Below are 25,853 nucleotides of genomic sequence, written 5' to 3'. Positions count from 1 at the left end.
CATGCTCCTTGAAAACTTGGAAAGTAAAGAAAGGAAGTTTACTGGTAAATAAGTTACTAAAAAAATAAAATGTCAAACAACTGAAGTACAAAAGAAGACATTAACTTTGAGTATGCGACAAGCAAGAGAATATAATATGCCTTCCTGACAATAGCTATTCCGAATAGTGTAACATACTTTCTGAACAAAATGATTAAACGAAGTCATTAAAATGATAGTTTGATTCAAGGAGTTTTAAATATGCGAGAGGCTTTAGCAGCCCTACTTTTACATCTGAAACAAAGAGAATGCTTAAAAGTTGTCAGCTACACTTTGCTAATACCCCAGGAAAATGAGTTTGTGTAAGTCAACAGAAATGAGAAAGGACCTTTTAAATATCGTATTCCAGTTTTATTTTAAAAAAATTGATTCCCTTGTTACAAAGCATATTCATTTAACATTTCATACTATAACATATTTCTTCTAGTGAGCAGCTACCCAGACATTATACAATCAAGCAAGCTGGACATCCACACGAATACACTGTTCATTGGCTCATATGGACTCCTTTTGGTTTGCCAAACTTCCATAAAGATATATCTCCCTGATAAGAATGATGGTCACGCCTTAATTATGTGTATTTTGCAGTATCTAAATGAAAAGTAGCTGTATTTCATACTGAAATTCAACACTATTTTTTGACTTACAACTCTGAAGAGAAGACTCAAAGCTAAGCAAGGGAGTATTTCACAAAAGATATGGAAGATTACATGCTCCTCAACTATTAAAAAAGGTAAACCATTATGTTGTTATGAGATGCAGATGTGAGTCAATATTTCATTTGAACTAGACACTGTATAAAGTTCTTCACAGTTACAACTTTTCTAGCCTGTTCACTAATATAAAAAGAAAACCTGAGGAAGCTGTTGAGAATAGGTACTGGTTTTTGGTTGGTTCTTTTCTTTGCCCTGGGCCCTGTGTCTGGTCTCTTTCTTTTCAGAGGGACTCTGAATAACTGAAAAAGTGATACGAACACAAATAGTATGCAAAAAATAGCTAAAATCCACTACCTGTCTTCCAAAGAATTGTTTAAATGCTTTTTATACAAACTAGAATGGAAGGATGTTATTTCTGCTTTATGTTGTTTTTTGTTCAAACACTTGAGAAACATTTAAAAGATATTTCTGCCATTTCAAACTTCATCTCAGTGCACATCTAAGTGACCTCCAATAAGACTTTACTCAAAACTAGGAGAAGTAAGATGCAACACTGCTGTTCCCTAGATAGTACCCGTAATGAAACTATTAAATAAGGCTTTATCTCTACATTATAAAGCAGAAAAAAAGCACTTTCTTTTAGTTTGCCTTTAAGACAAGAATTCATGTATATAAAGAATAATAATGCATCCCCACTTCAAGAGTTGGCAAAATTTTGCATTAGTATTTAAGTATACATAAATTATGCAAATATTTTAATAAAACATTTATTCTTCAAAAACAGGTACAAACAGTAGTCCATGTTTTTACAGGATTCATCATTTAAAAAGGAAAGAAAAAGATTCCAGTGCTACAAAAAAAAAAAACAGAAATGAGCCTCAGAGCAACTTAATTTGTTGCTCCATCTATTATTTACTTCTGGACTCTCCTTCTGGTTGCTGTGCTTTTCTTGGATTTTGGTGAGGTCATCTTCCGGGTTCTGGTAGCTACTGCATCTGCAATTCAAACAAAACAAAAATACAGATCTTTTGTTAAATAAAACAGCAAAAACAGATCACAAGAAAATACGTTTAGTCTTTTAAGTGGACAGATCAATTCATATCATTCATTGAACTCTGAGTGGGGGGATGGGGAACACGACATGGACATAGAAGAATCTATAACTATTATCCTCTAAAAAACATGTTGCACACTTCAACTTCTCTAAGAGTAGCATTACATGGAGTTGATCCATTTTTTTAGCCCACCTTCACCAAAAGAATCAGACCCTTCTCAAAACCTAAACCCCTCCTTCCTTGCCACATGCCAAGTTTCAGTTCTATAATGCCCTCCAGTACTAAGCCATTTTTGGTGCTCTTTGGACCTTTCGCTAAGCTAATCTAGCTGACAACCTGGCATCATGGTTTAACCCCAGACAGCAACTACTTACTATGCAGAGTTCATTCACTCACTCCCCCTCCTCTCCCTCCCAGTGGGATGGGGAGGAGAATCGGAAAAAAGGAAAAAAACCCCATGGATTGAAATAGGAAGAGTTTAATAATTCAAATAAAGTAAAATATAATTATAATGAATGTAAAAAGAGGGGCATTACAACACACACAGAAAAAACCCAACCTACGAATCATACATAACACAGTTGTTCATCACCCACTGACCGATGCCCAGCTCATCCCCCCAGCGGCTATCGGACCTGACAGCCAACTCCCCCAGTTTATACAAGGCATGACGTTCTGTGGTGTGGAATATCTATCCCTTCCCTTGGACCAGTTTGGATCAGTCCTGGCCATACTCCCTCCCAGTTTCTTGTGCAGCTCCTCACTGGCAGAGCATCAGAAACTGAAAAGTCCTTGACTTAGGGTAAGCACTTCTCAGCAACAACTAAAACATCCCTGTTATCAACATTATTCTCATACTGAACCCAAAACACAGCTCTGTAACAGCTACTAGGAAAAAATTAACTTTATCTCAGTTGTAACCAGGGCACATAGCAAATAATTTTTTTTTGGTCTGGTATTTTCATAGTTAGTGAGGTGTGGCATCTTCAAGCATTCTGAATGGAGGTGGAAGGCACACAGGTGAAAAAAGGGAAGATTTTTTTTTGGCAATGTCAAGCTGTTAAATCAGCTCAGCTATTGGTACAACTTTACCTACAGATTCAAGCTATTACTTGACAATATTTTATTAACAAAGGTAATGAATAATGACATCTAAGTAAGATTCCTAGTAAACCTGGCAGGCAGGTTGTTCAAAGAGACCATATCTAAAAGCAATAATAAAAACCTGCCTGCTCTTTGATTCTTTCCTGCCCACTAGCAGGGAGAAGGAAGAAAACAAAACACCACAGCTCATTTTTGTAAATCACATTCAACAGCAGTCACTTTGACAAAAAATATTACACATAATAAAAATTCCTACCTTTTTACAAATACAGTAACAATGAAATGTTTTTCATCTCCTAGTCATGTTTTTGGGGGGTTTTTTAACACTTTTTTTTAATCCTAAATTCTTTCTTGAAGACAGCATGCCTAACTACTTCAGTTCTTGCTTGTAAAACTATATGTAATTCCACAGTTTCTGTCAACTGTACAGGCAAAAGAAAAAGGTAGAATTGAACTTCATGGAAGTCTTTAAAAAAGAAGCTGTTTGCTTAAGACAACAGCCTTTGAGCAGTATGAGTCACTGATCATTCAAGCTCTATGAGTAAACTTGGTGAAAGCAAGGAGGCAGAGAACAGTGCAAACCAAACCAATTTCTATGAAAGAAACCCAGCAGTACTGTGTATAGTTTTGGGCTCTACTCTTCAGGAAAGCTCCGAGAAAACGGGAAAACAAAATGGTTTCCAGCTTTTTAACAAAAACAAAAAAAGCCAGCATGTCCACGGTGTCTAGGACAACTACTAAGCTTAAGAGAAATTCATATTAGGTACTACAAACACATAAAGAAAATAATCTGCCTTATCAAATCCTTTGTAGTACTATGAAGAGTTAAGTACTACAAGTGGTATCGACCAGGGATGTTTTAGAATTTTAATCATAGCGGTTTTAAGATAAAAATCTTGACATAACACCAATATAAATTGATTAGACTGGTGTATAGATGTCCCATCTCATCCTGTCTTCCAATTCTATATACACTGTTTTAGAAACACACATAAGTCTTACGACAAAGAGAAATAAAACTGTGCTCAAGTGGAAAAAAATGAAAGTTTCTATAAAATGACAGATGTTCCTCAGGTAAAACCAGAGTCCTACGTTTCCCACTTAACTGCCTTCTTTAATAAAAAGGAGGACAGTGAGAGATTCTGAACATGAAAACGCAGCTACCAAGCAGATGAAATTGGTATGATTTAGGTGTTAAAGAACAGAGCTAACATCTCAGGCCCTGAAAAAAGCACAAGTGGTTGAGTACCTTGTTCAGACACTACAAGGCTTCCTTTCTCAAAAAAACCCCCAAACCTAATGTCTGTGCACACATGTGCATAACCTTACACACACATTTTGCTATATGTTTAACCCTTTAAGAAAAAAAGCTCTGTAAATGTGGAGTGGTGGGAGATGTGGTGGAGAGTTCTCAAGTGGTTTCTGGAAGAGATGTTCTCAGACTAGTACCTACACACCTAAAGTTTAATTATCATTTCTGTATCAACACCCAGTGTGCCACAGTGGGACAGTGTTATGACAGCACTGATATTTCTTTAATACTGGTAACTTCATGATGAATTGCCACAGTTAACCTAAAAAGAGATGAAGTAGGAATGAGGGGGCCACTGACCTAACACAACTCTCCCTAGTCCACTAGATGTGCTCTTGCATATGTCACTATATCAGATCTCAGTGCAATAAATCAATCCCAAGAATAAATTTTTTACTAATTTAAGTATGTAAATATGGACTTGTGATTTCCAAAGCAGATAAATTTAGGATTGCCAGTTATTCAGAATTCTTCCACTGACCACACTACCCCTTTTCTCTTGCAAAATGTGCTTCAGTTATGTATTTCAGCTGCCTTTGTTTGTACCAAATAACCAAGTCATTTTGCTAGATGGCTCTCTAGATCTTTTCCTTCAACTGCCCCTTAAAAGGCTTCTACAATCATGAAACTGAAAAGGGAAACAAGAGAATGGAATTGCTATTTACATACGGAAGGACTAAGAAAAAAAATATTTCCAGTATTGGAAGCTGAAAGACTACACTCAGCAAGCAGCTGCAAACATCAAATGGGAACTTAAGCCAGGCTGCAGCTTTTAAGGAAACCACCATTCTCAAGTCAGTTTGGGCAGTTTGAATGTGGTGCCAATGAAGAGCTACTTTTCCTTTAAGAAGACGGAATAAGGAAGGAAGTGCAGCCTTCTGACAAGCTTTTTCCCAACTCAGCCAGGGAACTCCTGCATAACTGAGAAAACTTCTAACACTTCTCAAACAAGAATTTTTCAGGACTCTGAACTGGTGTGTTCTTTTTTCTCAGCAGTTCTTTTTCTAAAAAAAATTCAGAAATATGACTCAGAAGAAAAGAACAAAGGGACTGGACGAAAGCAAATATGGACATAAATTCCAAGGAATATATGATTGTAGGGTGGGAATGAGAGAAAAAAAAGTCTGTAAATTTATGGGATCGGGCCTGGCTTTAGGTACTCTGTTCTTTCCTGCAACAAATACATTTCATATTCTCACACGGAAAAACATCAGAACACAAGAGTGTATTATTTGATGACTTTATGCCTGTATAGATAACATCAAATCTATGAGTGTTCTTTTAAAAATTTGAATATAAAATTGTTCTAGATGAAATTAAAACTGGTTTTCTTCTGTTTGAAAAAATTGCTTTACTGAAGACATTCCAAAACACAATTGCACACACACAATATAAATCAGTAGTTCCATGTAGAATGTGTCTATAACTAGTCCTCCTCGTTTGCAGGAGAAAAAAAGTTTATTTCAAATATATTACTTGCAATCTTGAAAAAGGTTAGTTCTCTGTAAAATTCTGAGTCACTGTAGTACAATTTTTCTTTCCTGTAGGAAAATTTCACTTGCAAATTATATATCTGAGTTTGAATTGCAATACTTGTTCAGCATACTGCAATACATCTTCAGGTCACAGGAAAACAACACAAAAAGCAGACATAACTTTTTTTCTTAAATGACTTAGTTCTACATATAAAGTCACTATACAAAACTTTGCTCATGGCAAGTGTTTTGCTTTTTTTTAAATTAATACTTTTTATTAGCAGCAAACACAACAAAGTCTCATGAAGTCTAACAAGGAACTTCAATTATTTACATTTTAAATGTGTTTATGTGCTCTAAATGGTCTGAAGATATTGAACAGAAATAAGTTTAAAATATAAAGGTAGACTAAGTACAAAACTGTGTACCAAGCAGACACAGAAAAACACAAGAACACTCCCATATTTTACATCTCAGACGCTTATTTTGTCTCTTTATTAAGATAAGTGGAACATGTTCAAGGTGCTTCTCACTGAATTTGTCACTTGCAAATGGTCAAGAAAAACTATTATTCAGGAAGAGCCACAAAGATAAGTTAAATCTAAACCAAATATATTTCCTTTCCTAATCATAATATTTAAGAATTTTAATATTTAAAAGCACCTCCTACCATTTTCTAATTTAAATAGCTTTTAAAGATTCTCAAACAATCTTGGGGGGGGGGCATAAAAAGAAAGATCACATATCATGTTTGAATATACTTCATGAAAAATACAGAAGTGAGTTTGTCAGTATTTCAGGCAACCAAGAGCAGTATTTCTCTGATTTAAAACCCAAACGTTCCTGTTAATTTCTAGGTACAACATTACAGCATGTGCTATGAACTTCTAAACCAGATCATGTAACTCCTATACTAGAACATTTAACTTTCAACATTCCTGACACGGGTAAGGGAAGGCTAAGAATGGGACAGAAAGGGACAGATCTTTCAGTGACTAGACACAGAGATGGATACCCAGTTTTAAGACTAATACCTACTTATTCCTGGAGTCTGTTACAGATACCAGTTAATACCAAATCCTTCACAAGAAGGAAAAGATAAATAACACAATTAGAACTATTGTGTAGTACAGATTTTGCAGAAAAAAAGGTTTTGTAGGGTGTAAGATTACAAGGTAAAAAGTCTACCTAGAATGTGGGCACTGGTATGGAGTAGAAAGACAAGTATCAACTGGCATTGTAAACAAGCTCAAAAAGCAGTGATTTGCTTTGTCCTAAAGCTTGACAACAAGGCCAATAATTGTCTAAATATAAAAATGTGCCAAAGTGGAGATTTAATCCAACATTAGGTGATAAATCTTGCTTGAATAAAGAAAAAAAGATTTAAGACAATAACTCAGATACTGATTTATGCAAAGCCATGCAATATAAATAAACATAAAGCTAAGTACCTATTAATTGAGAAATACTATTAAACCTTCATTGGGAATGCCTTCTAAGCAATCCATCAATATGACTGTTTTCATATTGGAACTGTTCACTTAGCTCTTTATTTATACTGCAGGAGTAACCAAAGACCCCAGTTAAGGTCTTAACATGGTAGATACTACCCAGCAATATTGACATGCAGAAGTCCTACCCCTACTAGTATTGACTATTCAAAAGTACATTAAAACACAGTACTTTTATTGCCATTACTTCAGCATTTCTCTTTTTACTGTCCTAATTAATAAACCCCAAAACTGTCCTAAAATTCACAATAGAAAATGAAAAAGGCTATTCTAAAAAAATTTATCTGTATTGCTATAATCCAATCTACACTTACCCCAAGATAAAAAAAAAAAAAAAACTGCCAGGGGTAGATGTTTTATTTCTGTTGTAGCTTTGAAACTAGGATTATTCAAAAATTCTCATAAAACTCTTGTTTTTCCAGCATTTATGTGATTTTTCTCACTGAACATGCATATACTATCTGCCTATTCCAACAAACTAATCAAAAATAAGCATATTAGTCCTATTAATATTATGCACTACACCCCTGCTTGAGTGTTGGTGGATACACAGTGTATGCCAAAATCTGGTGTTCTGCTTTAAAAGTACCATCACTTATAAGCCTGTGTATTTTCTGTGTATTTTACTATCGTACATGAAGGCAGCTAATACTGAAAATGGAGCTGTGTAACAGAGTGGTAAAAAACCTTCTTGTTTAAGTAGAAATCATCTTTTCTGACCGAATTTTTCTTAGTGAAGACTCATTGGCTAATATAATACTTCGACATCATTTACATTACTTTCTAAAGGATAACCTGTAAAACTCCACTTTCAGGAAAGTCCATGGATTCCAGTTATCACAGGAAGAAAAAAAAAATAGAAAAAACTGATAACTTTTTAATATAAATAAAAAACAATTTATGAATTCCACCAAATTTTGTGCAACTTATTTTGGAAGTACAGCACAACTTGTTTCTCAAGGGTTTTCTGAAATTGTGTTTCTCTTAAAAAGAAGAGTCACTTGACAGCTCTAGAAACACTGGTGGCTGACACGAACAGAAGAGAAGGCCTTTAACGATCTCATCTGCTGTGGCCACTTTTTAATGCTGAGAACAACCAGGGGGAGCTGATGGCAGAAGCAAGAATCTGCTTTCTCAGTCCTGTTCTTTCTTCCTCCTCCACCAAGCTTGGTGGCTCCCCAGCCCCAGCAGTAGCAGATTTAATCACTGGCAGAGTTCCTGTAGCCACTGAGCACCCTGGAGTACTCCAAGTGCTGCACAGCTGATCAGGATCTTTTGGGGACAACTATTATTTGGACTGGATTAGACAAACCGCAGAGTCAGATACAGTTAATGCTGATGAGATGAACAGGAAGAGGCTGCACGGCTACTCTTGCCACTCCTTAGTTGTTTGAATATCTGAAGAGTAATCCCTATCCCACCGTATTTATCCCCTTTTAGAAACCAATAAAATAGAATTTCAAGAACATTTTAAATGTTCCTGTATGACTAAACTTTTAAATTCTACAACTAAGAAGTACCAAGAAAATACCCATTTTACTGAACTTCAGGATTTTTTTTTAGTCACAGGACTAATGACATAACAGAGAGACAAGTCCGTGGTAACATAAAACTAGTCAGTTGAAAGTATTTCTATAATGATCAGCTACTTTCAAATTATCAAAAGCATCAGAATCAGAAGATTATGAAACAGTTGCCCTTTCCTTTACCACAAGTTTATGAATCATGCAATAGGTGGTAAAGTTTTTAATTCCAAATTTGGAGAGAACCAAATGAATAAATATATGTATCAAATTTCACCTGAAATCATTTTATATATTCCCCCCACTTGGTATTCATTAAATTGGGTAGTATAAAAAGGTGAAATTAGAACTATTTCACCTCTAGCTCTATTGACTTGCCAAGATAAAGGCTTTTTTAATTTAAGCTTATGTTGAAAATATATACAGCCTCCCCAGTAGCTTTCCTTAGTCTGGAAAAAACTCAGCATTTACAAAAAGCTGATGCTACCACTTGGATTACAATTCCTCGAGTTCTTTTTCATCTCTTTCTATGAGAATTTCAATCTACAATCTCAGGAAAAAAGAATACAATATATTATCTAGAGTGAAAGTATGTTCTGCACATGTGTATTAAATCACAAACACGAAATAGTCAGCTGCATTAAATATTTTGTTAAAAAGTCTTAAATAACATCTAAAATGCTAAAACTATGTCAGCATCACATAATTATATTGCCTTGAAAGAAAATATAATCCAATTAACACTTTTTCAGCCACTGACATACTAAAGAATTCATAAGAAATTAAAATCAACAATTCAAAAAGCATTCAAGTAAGAGAAATAGTCACTGGTTTTAATGATCAGAATTCTATAATATGAACAGCTGAAAACAAACAAAGCAGTGTCACATCCTGAAATAACTTGAGCTTCATTCCTTATACTTTGCACCATACATGTAGAGTAAAATATACTGTGGTAAATCAACACCAAACCAATATTACTATTATGTTTGGAAGGTTACAGTTTCCCATCCTGCCATACTCCTTCACCAAACCCTTTTTAAATAAGCAGATTTGTTTTAGGGTAGATTTCAGCTACTGCTTTATTATTTTTAGACTACCTGACCACAGACAACACCTGCTATTTTAATTGAAAGTACGAATCAAAAATTCTTTAGGAAAAATATCTTTGCAATTACTTGAAACCAGTTCAGATCTACATGAAGGCATTAGAAAGTTAGATTCAGAAACCAGTTTGACTGGACACTCACTACCAGCTTACCCTACACAGATCTACTGAAGATTTCTGATCTTGGATTTTCAATAATCCTGCTTTATCTGTCCATGACTTTTTCCAGACAACACAGACACTATGCCAAATTATGTGGAAATAATAGCTTCAGCATTTTCTATCCTTACAGCTGATCCTTTCCTCGACTTCAAACATGCTTGCTTTTGGAAGCTGCTGCTGCTAGCCCTTGGCTTTAACACGCTGTGAAGAGGAATCCTGAAGAGTCAGCATTTTCTAACAGTGAACTGGACAAGACTGAAGGACAGAAATGAGAACAGAGAAGAGAATAACCAATGGCAAAAGAACATAGTTCAGTCACCAATTCTTATTACCTAGCAATTCTACCAGCTTTAGGCAGCACATAACTGGAGCGTAACCCTTTCTCACACAGACAGTTTAAGTATTTTAACATTATGAGAGTTAATCTAGAAAGAAATTAAAAAAGATCAAAAGCACTTGAACTGCTACAGGTAAATGGTTCTACAGGGTATTTTGTGGCCATGTGGCTGGGTTTTGGTAAGCTGAGGTTGGCTACAGAGGTAGTCTCTGTGGGAAGACGCCAGCTGCTGTCCTGTGTTCAACATAGCCCTTTCCAGCTGGCTCCAAAACAAACACACTGTAGGCCAAAGCTGAGCCAAATTTGTTTGTGGTACCTCTGTGAAAACATTTAAGAAAAGGGAAAAAACCCACTTGACAGGGCAGACAGGGAGTAGCTGTGCAGGCAGGACAGTGAGAAACAGCAGAGGGACCACGCAAGTCAGAGGAGGAGGTGGTACTCCACGGCACCAGAGCAGATATTGCCTGTAGCTCACAAAGGACTCAGGATGGAGCCCCTGCAACCATTGGGAGAGCCCACACTGGAGAAAATGGATACTTCCTGAAGAAACGGGGCCACTTTCCTTTTTTTTCCCCAGAAGAACTGCAGCCCAAAAGAGAGAGCTCACACTGAAGCAGGGGGATAATGTAAGGAGAAAGGAGCAGTAGAGAGAAAATGCTACACAGTGACCACAGCACACTTCCCCTCCATGTCCCCTGCACTGAACAGGGAGAGTGGTAGATGAGTTTAGAGTAAAGTAGTCAAGTTAAGCTTGCAGGAAGGAAAGGTGTTTTCTTAATGTTTGGCTTTGTCAGTACCCAAATTTATTTTAATTTGCGATATATTAAGTTTATTTTCCCCAAGTTGAGTCTGTTTTGCGCACAACAATAAACAGTAACAAATTTTCCCATCTTTGTTCCAATTCATGAGTTTTCTCATTCTATTTTCTCCTTCTGTCCCACTGAGGAGGGGAGTGAGTGGCTATGTGGGAGTCTGGCCCTTAGCCAAGGTATCCTGCCACACCAGTACATGGGACTGTCAGAACGATCTTTTGACTTACTAGAAGAAGTAGCTTTCTTTTTTTCTGGACTTCCTGTATCTTCCATTTCTGCCTCAGTGCTCTCACTGGTTGCAGCTGCTGCCTTTCTTCTTTTCTGAAAAAAAAAAGCAGTTGAACTCAAGAGCAGGAAAGACTATGCCAAGTAGAAAATATCTTATCTTCACAAGATATTCCCAAATTTTAAGCATTGTTTCTTCATATATTATAAAATGTCTCCAGTCATAGAGAAAATTTATTCATATATTAACACAAGAATACTAGCACTAAGTAATACACAATCTAAAAGGACAGTTCCCCTATCTGCAGATCACTTTAGGAGTTGAAATTTTAATGTATGAAAACATGAGTCTTAATGATCAAAACCTGGTTTTTTTTTAATTTATACTGAATCACTGTTACATAGAAGCAAATAAAAAAATTTTAAGGAACACATGAAAACATTTTACATTAGTTCGTATTACCTGCTTCTTTAAAAATCAATTATACCTCATTAAATTCAAGTTTATCTGGATTTGGTTTTTTCAAGACTTTCGTTGCATACCTTAAAAGTAGCTCATACCCACTGAAAGTACATTGGTTTTTTTTTCCTAATAGCAACTGTGCAGTCTGTTCCAAAGAGAGGTACTTGGGAAATCTGAACTCTATTCTAGATACATTATCTTAAAACCTCTAAATGGATAGAACTCTTATTATCTGTGTATTACAATTAATCTTACTGTTGCAAAGTATTTTTAAAGTGGTTATTGAAAATTGTTTTAAAGCCATGATTTTTGCAAAGGATGAGTTGACCTGTATCAGACGCAGATGAAAATGATGAACACAGAAGAGTTTATCTTTTCCCTTTTTTTAATTTTTTTTTTAATTGTGTGAGACTAGAGCTTTACTAATACAGCTTTAAAAGTGGCTACAACTTCACACAGTACACGAGAAAAGGGGAGAGTGCATTACATCTTTCCTTTCCAAAGTGTTGCTTCATGATTACCATCTAAACCCTGCTGGGCTGAACAGATTGGTTCGATAATTACATACAATAACTGCAGTGGGCAGGTAACCCTCAGCTGGCACAGGGCAGCTCCCCTGTGAGAACTTCCATATGCAAACTGCACTGATGGAGTGCATTAGGTACATCTTTCCTGCCGGTGCACAGGCCTGATTACCGCCAGCCAAGACTCCAAGGTTAGCATGTCAGCAGATTTGTGATGCATTAGGCAGGAATAAACACAGACACTTTTGTTCATTCTGACCAAAATTAAGGAGGACTATTTCAGCACTGCACTGCTTTTATATGAGAGATAATGCATTCCTCCCAATTGTACTAGGAAACATTTTAAACGCTCATCAGAAAAACAGATATTCAATACATGCTACACAAAAGCAAAATACATTTATCTTGTTTCCAAGCTTATTTAATAAAAAGTGGTTTCTTAATCTTGATGCAGGTGAATTACATAGCAGTAGAAATCAGGCAGCATTCATCTGACAAAAGCAGCACCTGCACATCTGAACCATTACAAGGAACCAAAAATCACTAAGACCTATATTTTTCCAGGTTACTTTACTCTCAATATTTCCCAGCAACTCTTCAGCGCTGAACAACGGTAAGATGTGGTCCTTGCACTAAATAATTTAGTCAAGAGCTCAAATACTTCCTTCAACTCACAGTACTGCTAGCTTCTTGTTTTGCTAGAACTATTATAGAATACTACACACAAACCAACATGTGTTTACTATACAGGAAAAAAAAAAAAAAAAGAAAAAACCTCGAGTAGAACAGTGGACTGTGTTTCATTTACTTTCCCATCTGGGACAACTTGAGTTAGGATATAGAAAATAAAATGCTGACTTTTAATAAAGCAGACATATGTGGATTTTACCCAGATACAGAGATTCCAGAACAACAATCGTTATATGCAACATATAATGCCCACCATGGCTCAATTATCTATACAAGCTGAAAGCACAGGAGAATCCTACATTCTAAGAATGTATTTACACAGAAGCTAGAAATATTGTCTCCTAGCTATGAAACAGCACAACTTCAGAATACCAAATATAACTAATTTAAGAAAATACGGTAGATTGCACTAAAAGAAGTGAAGAGTGGGTGTGTTAAGACCTGTTGTGACTGAAAGGTCAGTAGAGCCAAAATGTCACAGATATTCGGTGTTAGAGGTCACAATCTTCTCAAAGATAGATGCCAGACTGCATTTTTATTTTCCAAAATAGACATTAAGCATACCTAAAGAAATTCAGCATGTGCTAGAAGATACTGGCTCTCAGAAGCAAGATACTACTGATTAGTGGCAAATTATCTTTACGGAAAGCAGATTTTAACAAAAGGTTGGAATCTGGAGCTTATTTGAAAACCCCAAGTCATCAGGTTGAGCTCCTCATCACAGTTGAAAATATATATAATTTTAATTAACATTTTACGTTCTTCCCTTCTTCATCAGAGTTTTTAAGTGTCCAGTTGTTCTCAGCTTGCACAAACTGTCTTCCTGTTCTATTAGACTCTCATTAACATCTGATATCCTCTGGAAGAAAACTGAGTAGCACGAGTTCCCAAAGATACATTCTGAAAGGGGAGACATCTTGCTGAAGACCCTCTTTTCATTCATTCTTGAAAAAAAGTTTAAAATTCGGCCTAGAAAGGACTGACACAGTCTATTCTCCCACCCTACCCTGCTGTTACAAGGCCTACAAAATCCTACATAGAAGGAAGAGTCATCTGTTTCAGTGTTTGGTCAAAAGCAAGAAGGTATGTCAACCTGATGACCATCAATCTTATTCTGTCTGGTCACTCCAGCAGTAGCTGGCATGAAGTAGCATGAAGTCCACTGAAACAGGAAGCAGACCACTGAAAACACTTTCTCAAATGGGCCAGTAACACTCACTGTTTTAAGCAAGTGCTTGAACTTTTTTGTGACAACTGAGCAAGCTGACCGTGCATATGGTTCCTCAGAGTAAGAAAAAAACCCAACAACAAAAAAAAAAAACCACAATGTAAAAACGAGCTCCTCTTTGATGCCAGTAGGTAAGAACCTATGGAAAAGTATTATCCCACCCTTTGGGAATGGTCTTGACTAATATTGGCTAAAGAAATAAGATTTTTGAAATTTTATTTCATTGGAAATGTGCACCAGACATCTCTGCTGGACAAGGACATTAAGGGTCACAGATGTTGGCTCTGCAGCAGGCCAACTTATTCAGCAAAGAAACCACCCAACCATTAAAAACAGATTATTTTTTTTCCCCAAATACAGGTCTCAAGCCATGTCGAGCCACGGGGGGAACAGAAGAACTTATGCTAATGAACTAATGAACCCTCCTTTGGGACAGACCTTCACACACAGTTCAGTAGAAAGTACTTGTATAGAGACCACAGCTGTACAATTTTACCACAATACTGTTTATGGGCAAAAAGTAAGAAAAGCTGGACATATATCCTCAGACTTTAGAATCCTACAGATTTTTTTCTTTTCTGCGCTTTCCCTATCTTTAACACACTGCTGATTGTGTCAGTTAGCAGGCAACATTCTTGTACTATTACCCTGTATTTTCAATTCCCTGGTTCATGCTAAAGGAACCAGTAAACTACCCACCTGCTATTAACAAACGTAAATACAGAACTAATAAATGCAGTTTGCAGTATGAAATAATATTTACTGTCCCATTATCTGACCAGATTATTGTTAGAAGCCATTTTAACATACAGTTTCCCTAAAGCTTAAAAAGTTCCTAATGCCATATTCAAATGGGAATTCAAATCCACAGTTAAAGGCTTCTTAAATACAAAGAATAAAATACCCCTAGCCTACAAACATAGTTAAGACTCAAAAATAACATATTAGATCATGGCAAATTCAATATGTGAATTCCAAAATCAAATACTTGGCATAAAAAATGTATACTTAAAACTAAGGGTCGAACTAATCATGGAAAGGAAACTAATATGAAACAAAAACTAGAATAATTTTACCTTACATGTACTTTGATCCATCTGGAGTTTTACCAGTTTAAAGAAATAAGTAAATTAGCCAAATGTTCATCTATTCAAATGTCATTATATTTAGATATACAAATGTTGTTGTCCAAGGTACTATCTATTATGAAAGTACACCTACAAACTTCATTCTGCATTAAGTTTTAATATCGATTAGTGAAGCTGAGTTAGAGAAATAACGTGTGCGACTAGAACTTAAACATTTCATTATTTAATTATTTCCTACTCGATGAAGTCATGGCACCTACTTCCAACACCACTCTAACTTTTGCTTAGCTTAACGAAATGCAATAAAAGTTGATAAGAATTTTTGGAGTAAAACCTTTTGTACGGGATTTGCTTGAAAGTCTCCATTCTCTGACAAGCCGAAGTCAAGAACTCCATCATCTTTTTGCCCAATGGCTTTGAGACCTTGCAGAAGTATTTCTCGGAAATGCTGATAAACAGGTTTCTCTTCATAGCTCAGTAGCTTCACCTTTTCCATATATTTGGCTATTTCATCTAAAGAAATGGCACCTCCAATTAATCTATTTGAAAACATTTTAATCATTCACTTTTACCACAAAACAGACAGAAATTATGCATGCACTACTTATGCTATTTTTGAAATGTTTATTTATAAACTCCTAATAATTGTGTCTTTACTACAACATGTTTTAGAAAAAAATTATGCCAAGGTTCATTACCCAGTGATGACAGCATCACTGTTTTTCACCTGTTCATTGCAATGAAGAGTCAGTCACAAAAAATTGTAATAGGCCAATTTTCACCAATGAATGCTTGTTTACATTGCATTTCTTATGTCTATATATAAAAAAGTGGAAAAGCAAATTCAATGTTATCTCAGAACTTAATCAATTCAAGGTTGAAACATATATTAAATAATACATGAAACATCAGACCACTCTGAAAACAGGCAAGTCACCCTTGACAGAGAAAACTCTTCTGATTACCAGGAATAGCTGGAAATAACTAAGTATTAGGATATCAAGAAAGTGTAGAGTTGGGGTTTGGGGTTTTATTATGTACTCAGCAAATCACCAATGCCAAATAGGAACAATCTATACTTCAAGTTTGCACTACTTTTTAATTTTCACTCTAAAATTCAGTTGTGAAAAATCAGTTTACACATTCCATGTTTCCAATTAATACTGTCCTTAGCCAGAAGCAATGCAGTTCATATAATTACACCCAAAAGAGCAACCCTAAACTTCTCTTAAGCAACATTCTAATTCATGCCACTGTTGTTCCTGATTAAAAGGAAGAAAAAAAATAGGTACAAAGTTCAGTAAACAGGTATTTAAAAATAGCTCCTCTTACCTGGTTTGTTTTTCTCAGGAAAGCATTTGTCCATTAATACGGAAATATTATCTCTACATCTGAAAAACAAAATTATTCAAAACTACTGTTTGTTTTGAATTTTTAATCTTGCTTTGTTCTAATAAACTTTCTAAGTACCCAGCTTGGGCCACTGTAAGACACAGGAAACACTACTACATAAATCTTTGGTATGACTTAATGTAGACATTTTTAGGTGTGCAGTACATTTGAGAACCTGACAAGTGACATATGGGTTACCCGAAATACACTAAGTTTTTGTTCAACAGTTTTTGATTCTTATAAAAGTAAGCAAGTGGAAGACTGAAGAAAAAGAACTGGTCAATTTTAAACCCTCACACACCAATGCTAAGGAAGTCAGATGACAAATACTTGCTAATGAGACTGAAACTGCTGTGCTGGGACAGCTCCCTTCATATTAAATACCTGACAAGAGAAGGTTGGCTGGGGCTGAGGGGAAGATGAAGGAACATTAACAGTGAGGCTGGGGGGACAAAACGAAAAATAATTTAAAAATCCCACAGAAGTAGTGCTCTAGCTGGAGTGATGCTCAAAGACATTTAGGATTCCTGTTTAGCTTCCATCTCTGCCACTGACTTCAGTGTGTGGTGCTATAAAGGCTACTCATACTCCACACTTGTAAAGCAGGACTAATGGTTACTTGCATTCTGGTAAGAGTGATTTCTGATGGCAGCGTTCTAAAGTGACAATACTGTAGTAGAAAAATAAGCATCTCACACGTGCAAAAGAAGACAGTAGAACAGTACCAGTGAAGTGCAATTACAAGCCAAGGATGCATGAGACATGATGAAGGGAAACTGGAGGGTATATAAAATAGCCTATTCACCAAAAGGGAACATAGTTAAAGTACAAAGCATTTCTACAGTAAGACATTTTCGTTGTCAAAAGTGAAAGAAAACAAGTAGTTTTCTCACCTGATTTTTGAGTCTCTGACAAAATTTGGATCTTTCAAATTATCTTCCCATGGTAGATGGCCACTAAGCCAATGAATCATGCAGTAACCCAAGATCTCCAGATCACCACGTCTCGATGGTGCTAAATACATACCCACACATAAAAGAAAACAACCATTACATCAGACAATAACGCACACACAGTTTAACAACAAATTAAAAATTTGTAAATATGCTAAGACAATAGAAAGTCAATGCTAACAATGTAACACTACTGTATATGTTACTTATTTCTTTAGTTTAGCATAAAAGCTAGGAAGGCAAAAATATTTTTCCTACATCTGGAAGGATAACTTCATTTTCAAGTCCTTTATCAATCTCTTTCTTCTATTCAAAAACATGACATGCTGCACTTATTCCAGTTTGGGAAGCTTTTTAAGTAGTCAAATTATGGAAAAAAATAGAACAAGTTAGTGAAGTGATTGACTTTCTGTTCAAAACAGTTTTTACTTCCCTTCTTCTATAAAAAGGTAATAGTGCTGAAACCCCATCTCCTGAAAAAAATATTCTACAATGCTGAATTATTTTATTCAGACTGAAAACTGAACAGAGGACAGTAAGAGATTAGATCTCTAGGCCTTCATAGTAAAAAATAGACCCAAAAATAAACCAGCAAGAAAACCCCAAAACAACCCACATGTACATTGACCACAGACTACACTAGAAGTATAACTAGGCAAATCAAGTCATCTTTGTTCATGTTCAGCTTTAAGCATAGATTCAACAGTTCATCCTAAAGTAAATAATCATTTTCAACAACTCATTTTTGCAGAACACACTTTTATGCTAATAAAGCAAAATTTAGGGATTAAGCAAATGAAATTAGTGTTCACTACAAATCCTCAACATCTAATCAGACATAGGCCTGTACTTTCCATGTTCAACTTTTTCTCACTTCTTGCCTATTGATGTTCAGTGACTATAAGTATAATTAATTAATTAATGAAGTTTTGTTAAAAAAATTCTAAATATTGACTTAGAAGCAAGAATATTTCCCCTTTAATAACAGAAACTATTTTTCTCCTGAAAACAGGCCCTATTTTTTATCAAGGTCTCACAAGCACTATTCCATTTCTACTTAGTTAGTAAAAAGCAATACGCTAAACATCTTTATAAATTAAGGAACTCTAGTTAAGGAAGTTACGTTAAAAATACAGTAAGTAAAAGTTAGTGGATTGAAAATAAAAAGGCCAGCATAATCCATAGGGAACAACGAAAAATAAGAAAAACATTTTTATAGGTTCAGAAACCTAGTTTATTTGCTGCACTGAGTTTTTAAAGTATTGATAAAAAAGGATGTACAAATGTCTACTGCTGAGAAGAGTTTGACATGCTTACCCACACCCTTGTGTGCATCAATACTGGTATATTCAATAGTTCCATCATGACATCTTTTTGGATCTTCTTTATATACTTTGTGAACTCCTTCAGGGCAGTATCGGTAGGCAAGTCCATAATCCACCAAGTACACCTAGTAATTTCCACAAAGAATTTTGAGGTTAAAGAACCATAAATATAACAAATATGCAACTAATAAATGCAACTGCCAATCATTCTCATAATTTCTTGCAAAGTATTAAAAAGGGTGATTTTTCACCTTCTCAGTGCTTTATTAATCTTACTATGATTTGAAAACAATATGCCGGATAGGTTTTATTATTTTTCAGTCTGATCTAGAAGTCATTTCTTGCTGATGCAGAAGACAAGTACAGTAAAATAGTCAGTTATTATCAGTAAAATTAAATTAAAAAAAAAAAAAAAGGTAAAAAAGGAAACAATGTCCATAAAGTTATAAATGCACTTACTGTGCTACCTTCTATAAAGTCAGCTGTCTCATTTGAACAATACTACATACTAGTACTACTCACACTACAATTACTTTAAGAGAACTGAAATTATTTTACATCTTTCACAAGCTAAAACATTTGGGCAAGAACACATACATAATTCTGAAACTCTAATATGCATTGTTTGAATAGTAAAGACAGTTAAAAATGCAGAAAAATGAAAGACTTCCATAAATCAAGTGGAACAATAAACACTTTAAAGACCAATTTTTCCAAGTAACAGAACACTTATCTGATGGATTTCTTGAACAAAGGAATGAGGTAACAATGCAGACAGGCAAACATAATTTACCACTGTGCTATATAATTTTAGGCTTCCACCTGCAAATACCTATTTGTGAGTCAATTTTTTTTTAATCTCGAGAATTTCTCTAGAATATTATTTAGGCCAAATAGTCAATTGATAACTGCTCAGTAAAATGCATTTAAAAATCATAGAATATTAACTAGATATAAATGTCAAGCAGAAATAATGCTACCATATACATTCTTAAAAATGAGCTTCTGCTAGATTTCACAGGTTCAAAGCACTTTCATGTGTTGTCAAATAGAAGGTTTAAAACATGAGGAATAAAATGCATCAGAAATACCTGATTAGGGTTCTTGTAACTCAGAAGGAGGTTTGCGGCCTTGATGTCTCCATGCACATATTCATGCTCGTGGACATATTCCAGAATATCAAGCTAACAAAACAAAAGTCGTGTAAATGCAGTACCCGGGTCCGCCCAGCAGAGGACCTGGACTCAGCACAGAAGTGGGACTGAACTGAGACTTGCACAGGGAAGACAGACTGCGAAAATATAACGTATTTTTTAAACTTACTATTCTCAGGCCTAACTGTAGTACAGTTTTACGGGAAAATCGCTTTGCATTCTCTTCATACATCTTCTGAAGATCTCTGCCAAATCGGTCCATTATCATAAATCGATAACTAAATTCAAGGGCAGGAAAAGAAACCAAACAGCAAAGTTACTGAATTGCACTTAGCAAAGTATTTTATCTGTGTGTTAACTGTACAAATTACTGATTCTCTCAAAAGAAACTGTGGGAAATACTTGACTATTTTTTAATGCTGTACATCAATTGTTACCTTTTTTTACATCAGCTAGTCAAAAGCTCGTCCATCAAGAGAACTGCTCTTTATTCCAGTTATGCAACACAAGAACAAGTACTCACAGAGGAAAACATCCTATTGTAACTCACTGTAGGCAAAACCAAGCATCAACTGCTTCCAAAAATACATTCCTTACTTTAGAAATTACTTAAGTGACTCAACAAGGTTATTTAAAATGTTCGTTTACTGAAATCTGTTGCAAACTTTTTAACCTACTATTAACAACAGAAACTTCTCACTGCCAAAGGTGTTCTGATATTCACTGCCATAGCCAAACCGGTGTAAGAACTGAAAAAAATTATAGTGGCTATATTAAAGAAATTCATGCATTAAACACTGAATGCAAAGACACGTTTACTTGTGGGATAAAACCAAAAAATTGCTATATTTACTTCTGCCTCTCAACATTAATGTTGTTTTTATATGAAGTTAGTTTTACAGTTGAGTATCTACTGATATTTCTGACATACTAAGGCATACATACTGACTGCCCTATGCAGTGTTCCACACAGAGAAGCCTGACCTACTCGAAGCTGCCAGAGAAGTACTAAAACTCCTTTGCAGCACAGATTTGTAGAGAAAGCCCACTAGAAAACAAGTGCTATCACATAAACAGGCATTAACATTAAAGACCTAGTAACAAAAACCCTTCATGACAGGGAACAATACTAAAAACTATCCCTAGAGTTAAAACAAATTTAACATGAGACTAACAATTATTCTAGCTCACAGATTAAGGGGGGGGGGGGGGGGGGAAAAACCACAACCCAAACCAAAATCTATCCCTAGGGAAAATAAAATAAGATTTGAGAGAGCACTAAGTCCTTAATATTTGTGAGTGAAAATACTTTAAGTGCACAGGAGAAAAACTTTAAAGGTAGTCATATTATTCAAGGACTTGGACCTTAGAAGATGACTTTGTTTTCATTAAAATATAAAAAGCTTCTAAACCACATATACATATAAAGCATCACTGTATTACAGCAGTGCTCATAACAAATGAAATCTAAATTAGAAATAATATAATAGACACAAATATGAGTAACACATAGAATACAGATAAAATGTATTTATTCATATAATCCCTAAACATACACTGCCACAAACAGGAAACTTTGTAGCAAAAGCGAACAACACAAAGGTAAGTGGGAAATACACCTGATAAAGTAAATTAGCTTAAAAGGGATAGTGATTGTGGATTAAATAAATTCCCATATATGTCAACAAAAGATATATTCACCTGTTTCCATTTTTTTCATGCAAGCCAGAACCCCAGTATCTTGGTACACCTAAATATTTCAGTTTATGGGACTTAGTCCACTTCTGAACTGAAAATACAAATAAAGTTCATTAATTTGCATCAGTAGATCTACATAAAAAGGGAGTAGTCACATCGCTTACAGTTTCTGCATACCTGTGAGCTGCTTATTTCAGGCAAACATGTATGCAATGTATACTAGAAAGTTAACAACATATTCATTGTAGGAACAGAGATGTAACTCAAGCCTCAATTTAGACAACACCACCAACAGAACTATATAGAACTTCTTAACAAAAATCTAATTTACTATATGTCTGAATTAGATATCAATAATTTAAAAATAATTTTGAAAATTACCTAAAGCAATTCCCTTAAAGTTTGACCTTACTCCTATGGGCTCTATTTTCCTAAATGTTGGTAGTTCATTAAAAACATTTTAATAGACTGCTTACTTTCATCTGGCTTAGCAGCTCGCATGTAGAACTTTAACTCAGTAAAAAGAGGTCCATTCTGGCTGGGTTCCTTTAAGACAATTTAAAATTGGTTAAAAACTGCTGGGTTAGTGCCTAATAATTCTTAAAAGCTCACAAAGTGTAACATTCACCCTATAAAAGCATATTCTCCCTCAAATGCTCTACCCGGTGCTGATAAACTCAATAGAATATCTTCTTTTTATAAAAAAGTTTAGTTCTAAAAAGTTATTTTTATTATAGATTGCTTAACAGGGTATCAAAGAATACTGTCCCATAACAAAAGACTAAAGAATAACAAATTGACTGAAACGTATAGAAATATTACCAATAATTGGTAAAGTTTAGAAGAGAACATTAAAAAACACTCATTATCTCTGATTTTCCAGATTAAAGCTGGATTGCATCAATCGCAGTAGCCATTAGTGATCTTAAAATAACACCTGAAACGACTTGATAAAAAAAATCTTAATGAAAGTTAAATTTTTGCTGAAGGTTAAGCATTTTGTTCCCTTCATAAGTTAGCTGACAGAGATAAAAATTACAGACGATTTCAAAATTTCTCTTAAACTAAATTATAAGAATTATACCTGTTTTGACTTCAGAGCCTACCTTGTATTTAACAGAACATAAGGTATTTCAGCTCCATTTTCAAGGGACAAATCTATGGGAACCATGTAACAAGTAAAGTTCAAGAGAAAAATTCGTATGAAAACGCCAAAGCTTTGAAATACCGCAAGAATAGCAAACGGGTAAGTACCTTGACACTACATTTCCATAACTTGGTACAGGAAAAAAAAAAGTGATTTCAATTCTTGTAATTTTTGATTGATTGATTTTGAGATGAGCTTAAGCAATATATTTTAGTCTAGTTATTCAAATATGTCCACATTCATATTATTTCAGTGAAAATACCTGTTTTTGAACATCCTACACTGGCAAAGAAACCCAGAAACAATACAATCACACAAACAATACAATCACACGATATTAAGAGAAGTCCCAAGATACACATCAATTTTAAATGGTTTTAATTTTAACTTTTAAATGCAGATGCAGCGATATACAAAATTGCTAAGGGCCAGACTATACCACTCAGCTAACAGAGGTTTACTGCTGTCTGACATTAAGGTAGCAATCTAAAGAGATCAAACACTATCAAACACCAGGGGCTGCAGCACACATTAATGTCTGGGCACAGGGGCAGAGTCAGAACACAAGTCAGAGTGAGAGCAGAGATCAGCCTGGGCACCACTCCCAGGCCTGGACCCTCAATTACAAACCTACCACCTATCTCCACCTCACTTTCTCCAGCAGCACTGCCGTGATAAACAGTGGAGCCAAGACAACAATTTTCTGGCCACTCTTTGTGGGACCAACAGTCAGACTTCAGCCAGGCACCAGAAAAAAAATAACAAAACCAAAACCAGCTTGACTAACTGATCAACACACACACAGATTTTTATTTATACACAATGGACAACAAATTAGCAACACAGAGATTATATAAGCAGACCAGAAGCGATAAATAGCTACATTCCTACTCTGCAGTTATCTCAAAAAGACATCATTTGACCCATTCACTTGTTTCTGTGTAGCATAATCCATTAATACTCTATTTTAATTAGAATATAAATTATCTCATATATAATTTTCATTCAGTTTACACAGGTTTGCATGTTATTTTCTCACTAAAATACAGCAAAAAACTGTAGGTGTTAAAAATTCTTACAGTATTTATCTATAAATAAATCATGCCACAAAAAATTATGTCTCAGTGCTGAAAAAGATATATCTTTCTCTAGTCAGAGCAAATGCTGAAAATCTGCTACCTTTTCATACTTGGGGGAATGGATAAATGATTTAACCACAAAATAGTTCTTCATGTTGACTATGAAGGTGTTTTCCCACAATACCATTAATTTTATATACAGATAAATAAATGCATAAGCTATGTTAAAAAATCTCACACAATTACATCCATTATTTGCAATACTAGTTCCCAAACTTCTACAGATTTATGCCCAGGATCATTCTAAACACATGACTTACATAACTGAAATTAATGCCTTATTCAAAAAGATATCATAATGAAAGCGATTATGGAGTACATGTCGACACCCAACAAATTTCAAGTAGTACTTTAAGAATTCTGATCTTTTTCAGTCAGCAATTTAATGACGTGTAATTAAACCCTGCATCCACTCCTGAACAATGACATCTGAAAGGTCCACACGTTAAAAAGCATTGCTTTTTTTTAATAAAAACTGTGATTCATTTCATACTGTTCAGACATCAATACTATGAGGATATGTCAAAGACTAAGCCAATTTCCATCCTGCTTTAATAGCTTAATTTGAAGAACATTACTACAGAAGCACATATTTTGTTAAACACTAATAATTGTTCAAAGCTGTTAACCACTTTGCTTCAGCTGATGGACCAACTAGCAACCACCCAGGCATCAGAAAATGGGCTCTTATCTGTAGTTGTGTTATACTAGACTGCAGAGGCATAATATGTTATGGGTCATTTGTGAGGCTAGCACAAAGACTGGGGCTACTCTTTATTGCTATAAAGACAAAATTATAAAAGATAAATTAGAAGCGAGTAGCCATCTGGGATATTAGCAATGGAAGTATTTACAAAATGCTGCAGCAAAGTGAATCTAGCATAAAGGCAACCCAAAAGTTGGGGCAACTCCTATATTCACAGCTTAAAGTGGAGAAGAGAAGCAGATGGGCAGGTTTCAAACTCAGGGAAAGAGGGGGATAGCAATTACACACAGCATACACTAATGCATATCTGATGATTTTCCAAGCAAGTCAAACTAGATTCTTCCATCAAGGTTAAATGGTGCTCTGCTTTCTGATCAGTCCAAACTCATCAAGACCCAGCAATTAGAAGCCACTGCCTCTCACAGGCAAGCCACTGCTGATCGTCTCACTGTCTGTAATCTGCCTGTGAAATAGGCCACAATTCCTGCATGATGGACACCCCCGCCCTCAACAGCACAGGCTGAACCTACTGAAGCACCAAGCTGCAGGCTGGGGTTCCTGGTCTGTGCAGAATTCCTGCCCACAACATGTAAGCCAGCAGCAGCAGCAGCAGCAGGCTGATGTTGAAAGTGTAGCAGTCTGACATTTGCATAGTAAGCATAGTGCTTTCTGCAGCAAGGGACAACATTTCCGAAACAGGTCATCACAAACTGCACCTTGGGGCTTCTGAACAGTATCAAAACCAGTACTCTAGAATTTCCCTTTAGTCAGCAAATGTAAATATCAAGATCAAAGGCACATATTAACTAAAATGTATTTTATTCTAATTTAACCTGATCTTTCAGTTTCAGGAACAAATGTTAAAAGTATTAACATATTTACAATGTGGTCAGCTATTGCAGCAAAGCATTTCAGTATCATCATATAGTTTAATAAATAAAATGTTAGAACACTGCAGTTCTGAATCGTGCTGAAAAACTAATCTTTTACACTGTGAAGTTCTTGTACAGGTTTCTGGTATTTGTTT

At 35.3% G+C, this 25,853-nt stretch overlaps 1 protein-coding gene across 3 annotated transcripts in view; it reads right to left on the bottom strand.

Moving 5' to 3' along the window:
• Positions 1 to 204: 204 nt before the first annotated feature.
• VRK1 (VRK serine/threonine kinase 1) overlaps positions 205 to 25,853 on the bottom strand; it is a 35,470-nt gene continuing 9,821 nt past the window's right edge. For 2 of the 3 annotated variants that reach the window (XM_027882591.1, XM_027882592.1), the window contains exons 4-13: positions 22,311 to 22,380; positions 21,838 to 21,925; positions 20,306 to 20,414; positions 20,074 to 20,166; positions 18,975 to 19,107; positions 17,598 to 17,718; positions 16,645 to 16,703; positions 15,647 to 15,825; positions 11,322 to 11,415; positions 205 to 1,690 (exon numbers count right to left, since the gene is read on the bottom strand). In XM_027882591.1, the coding sequence (XP_027738392.1) occupies positions 1,608 to 1,690; positions 11,322 to 11,415; positions 15,647 to 15,825; positions 16,645 to 16,703; positions 17,598 to 17,718; positions 18,975 to 19,107; positions 20,074 to 20,166; positions 20,306 to 20,414; positions 21,838 to 21,925; positions 22,311 to 22,380 (1,029 nt within the window). In that variant the 3' untranslated portion in view covers positions 205 to 1,607. Of the gene's footprint in view, positions 1,691 to 10,073; positions 10,191 to 11,321; positions 11,416 to 15,646; positions 15,826 to 16,644; positions 16,704 to 17,597; positions 17,719 to 18,974; positions 19,108 to 20,073; positions 20,167 to 20,305; positions 20,415 to 21,837; positions 21,926 to 22,310; positions 22,381 to 25,853 lie in introns of all 3 variants that reach the window. The other variant, XR_003571102.1, reaches the window with a different exon arrangement.

This window comes from Empidonax traillii, unplaced genomic scaffold (genome assembly GCF_003031625.1).
Source record: "Empidonax traillii isolate 1590-97213 ecotype Southwest subspecies unplaced genomic scaffold, ASM303162v1 scaffold107:size1083646, whole genome shotgun sequence".
In the NCBI taxonomy this organism is placed as follows: Eukaryota; Metazoa; Chordata; class Aves; order Passeriformes; family Tyrannidae; genus Empidonax; species Empidonax traillii.
Note: the sequence above shows the minus strand (reverse complement) of the source record. Positions and strands in the feature narration are given on the sequence as shown.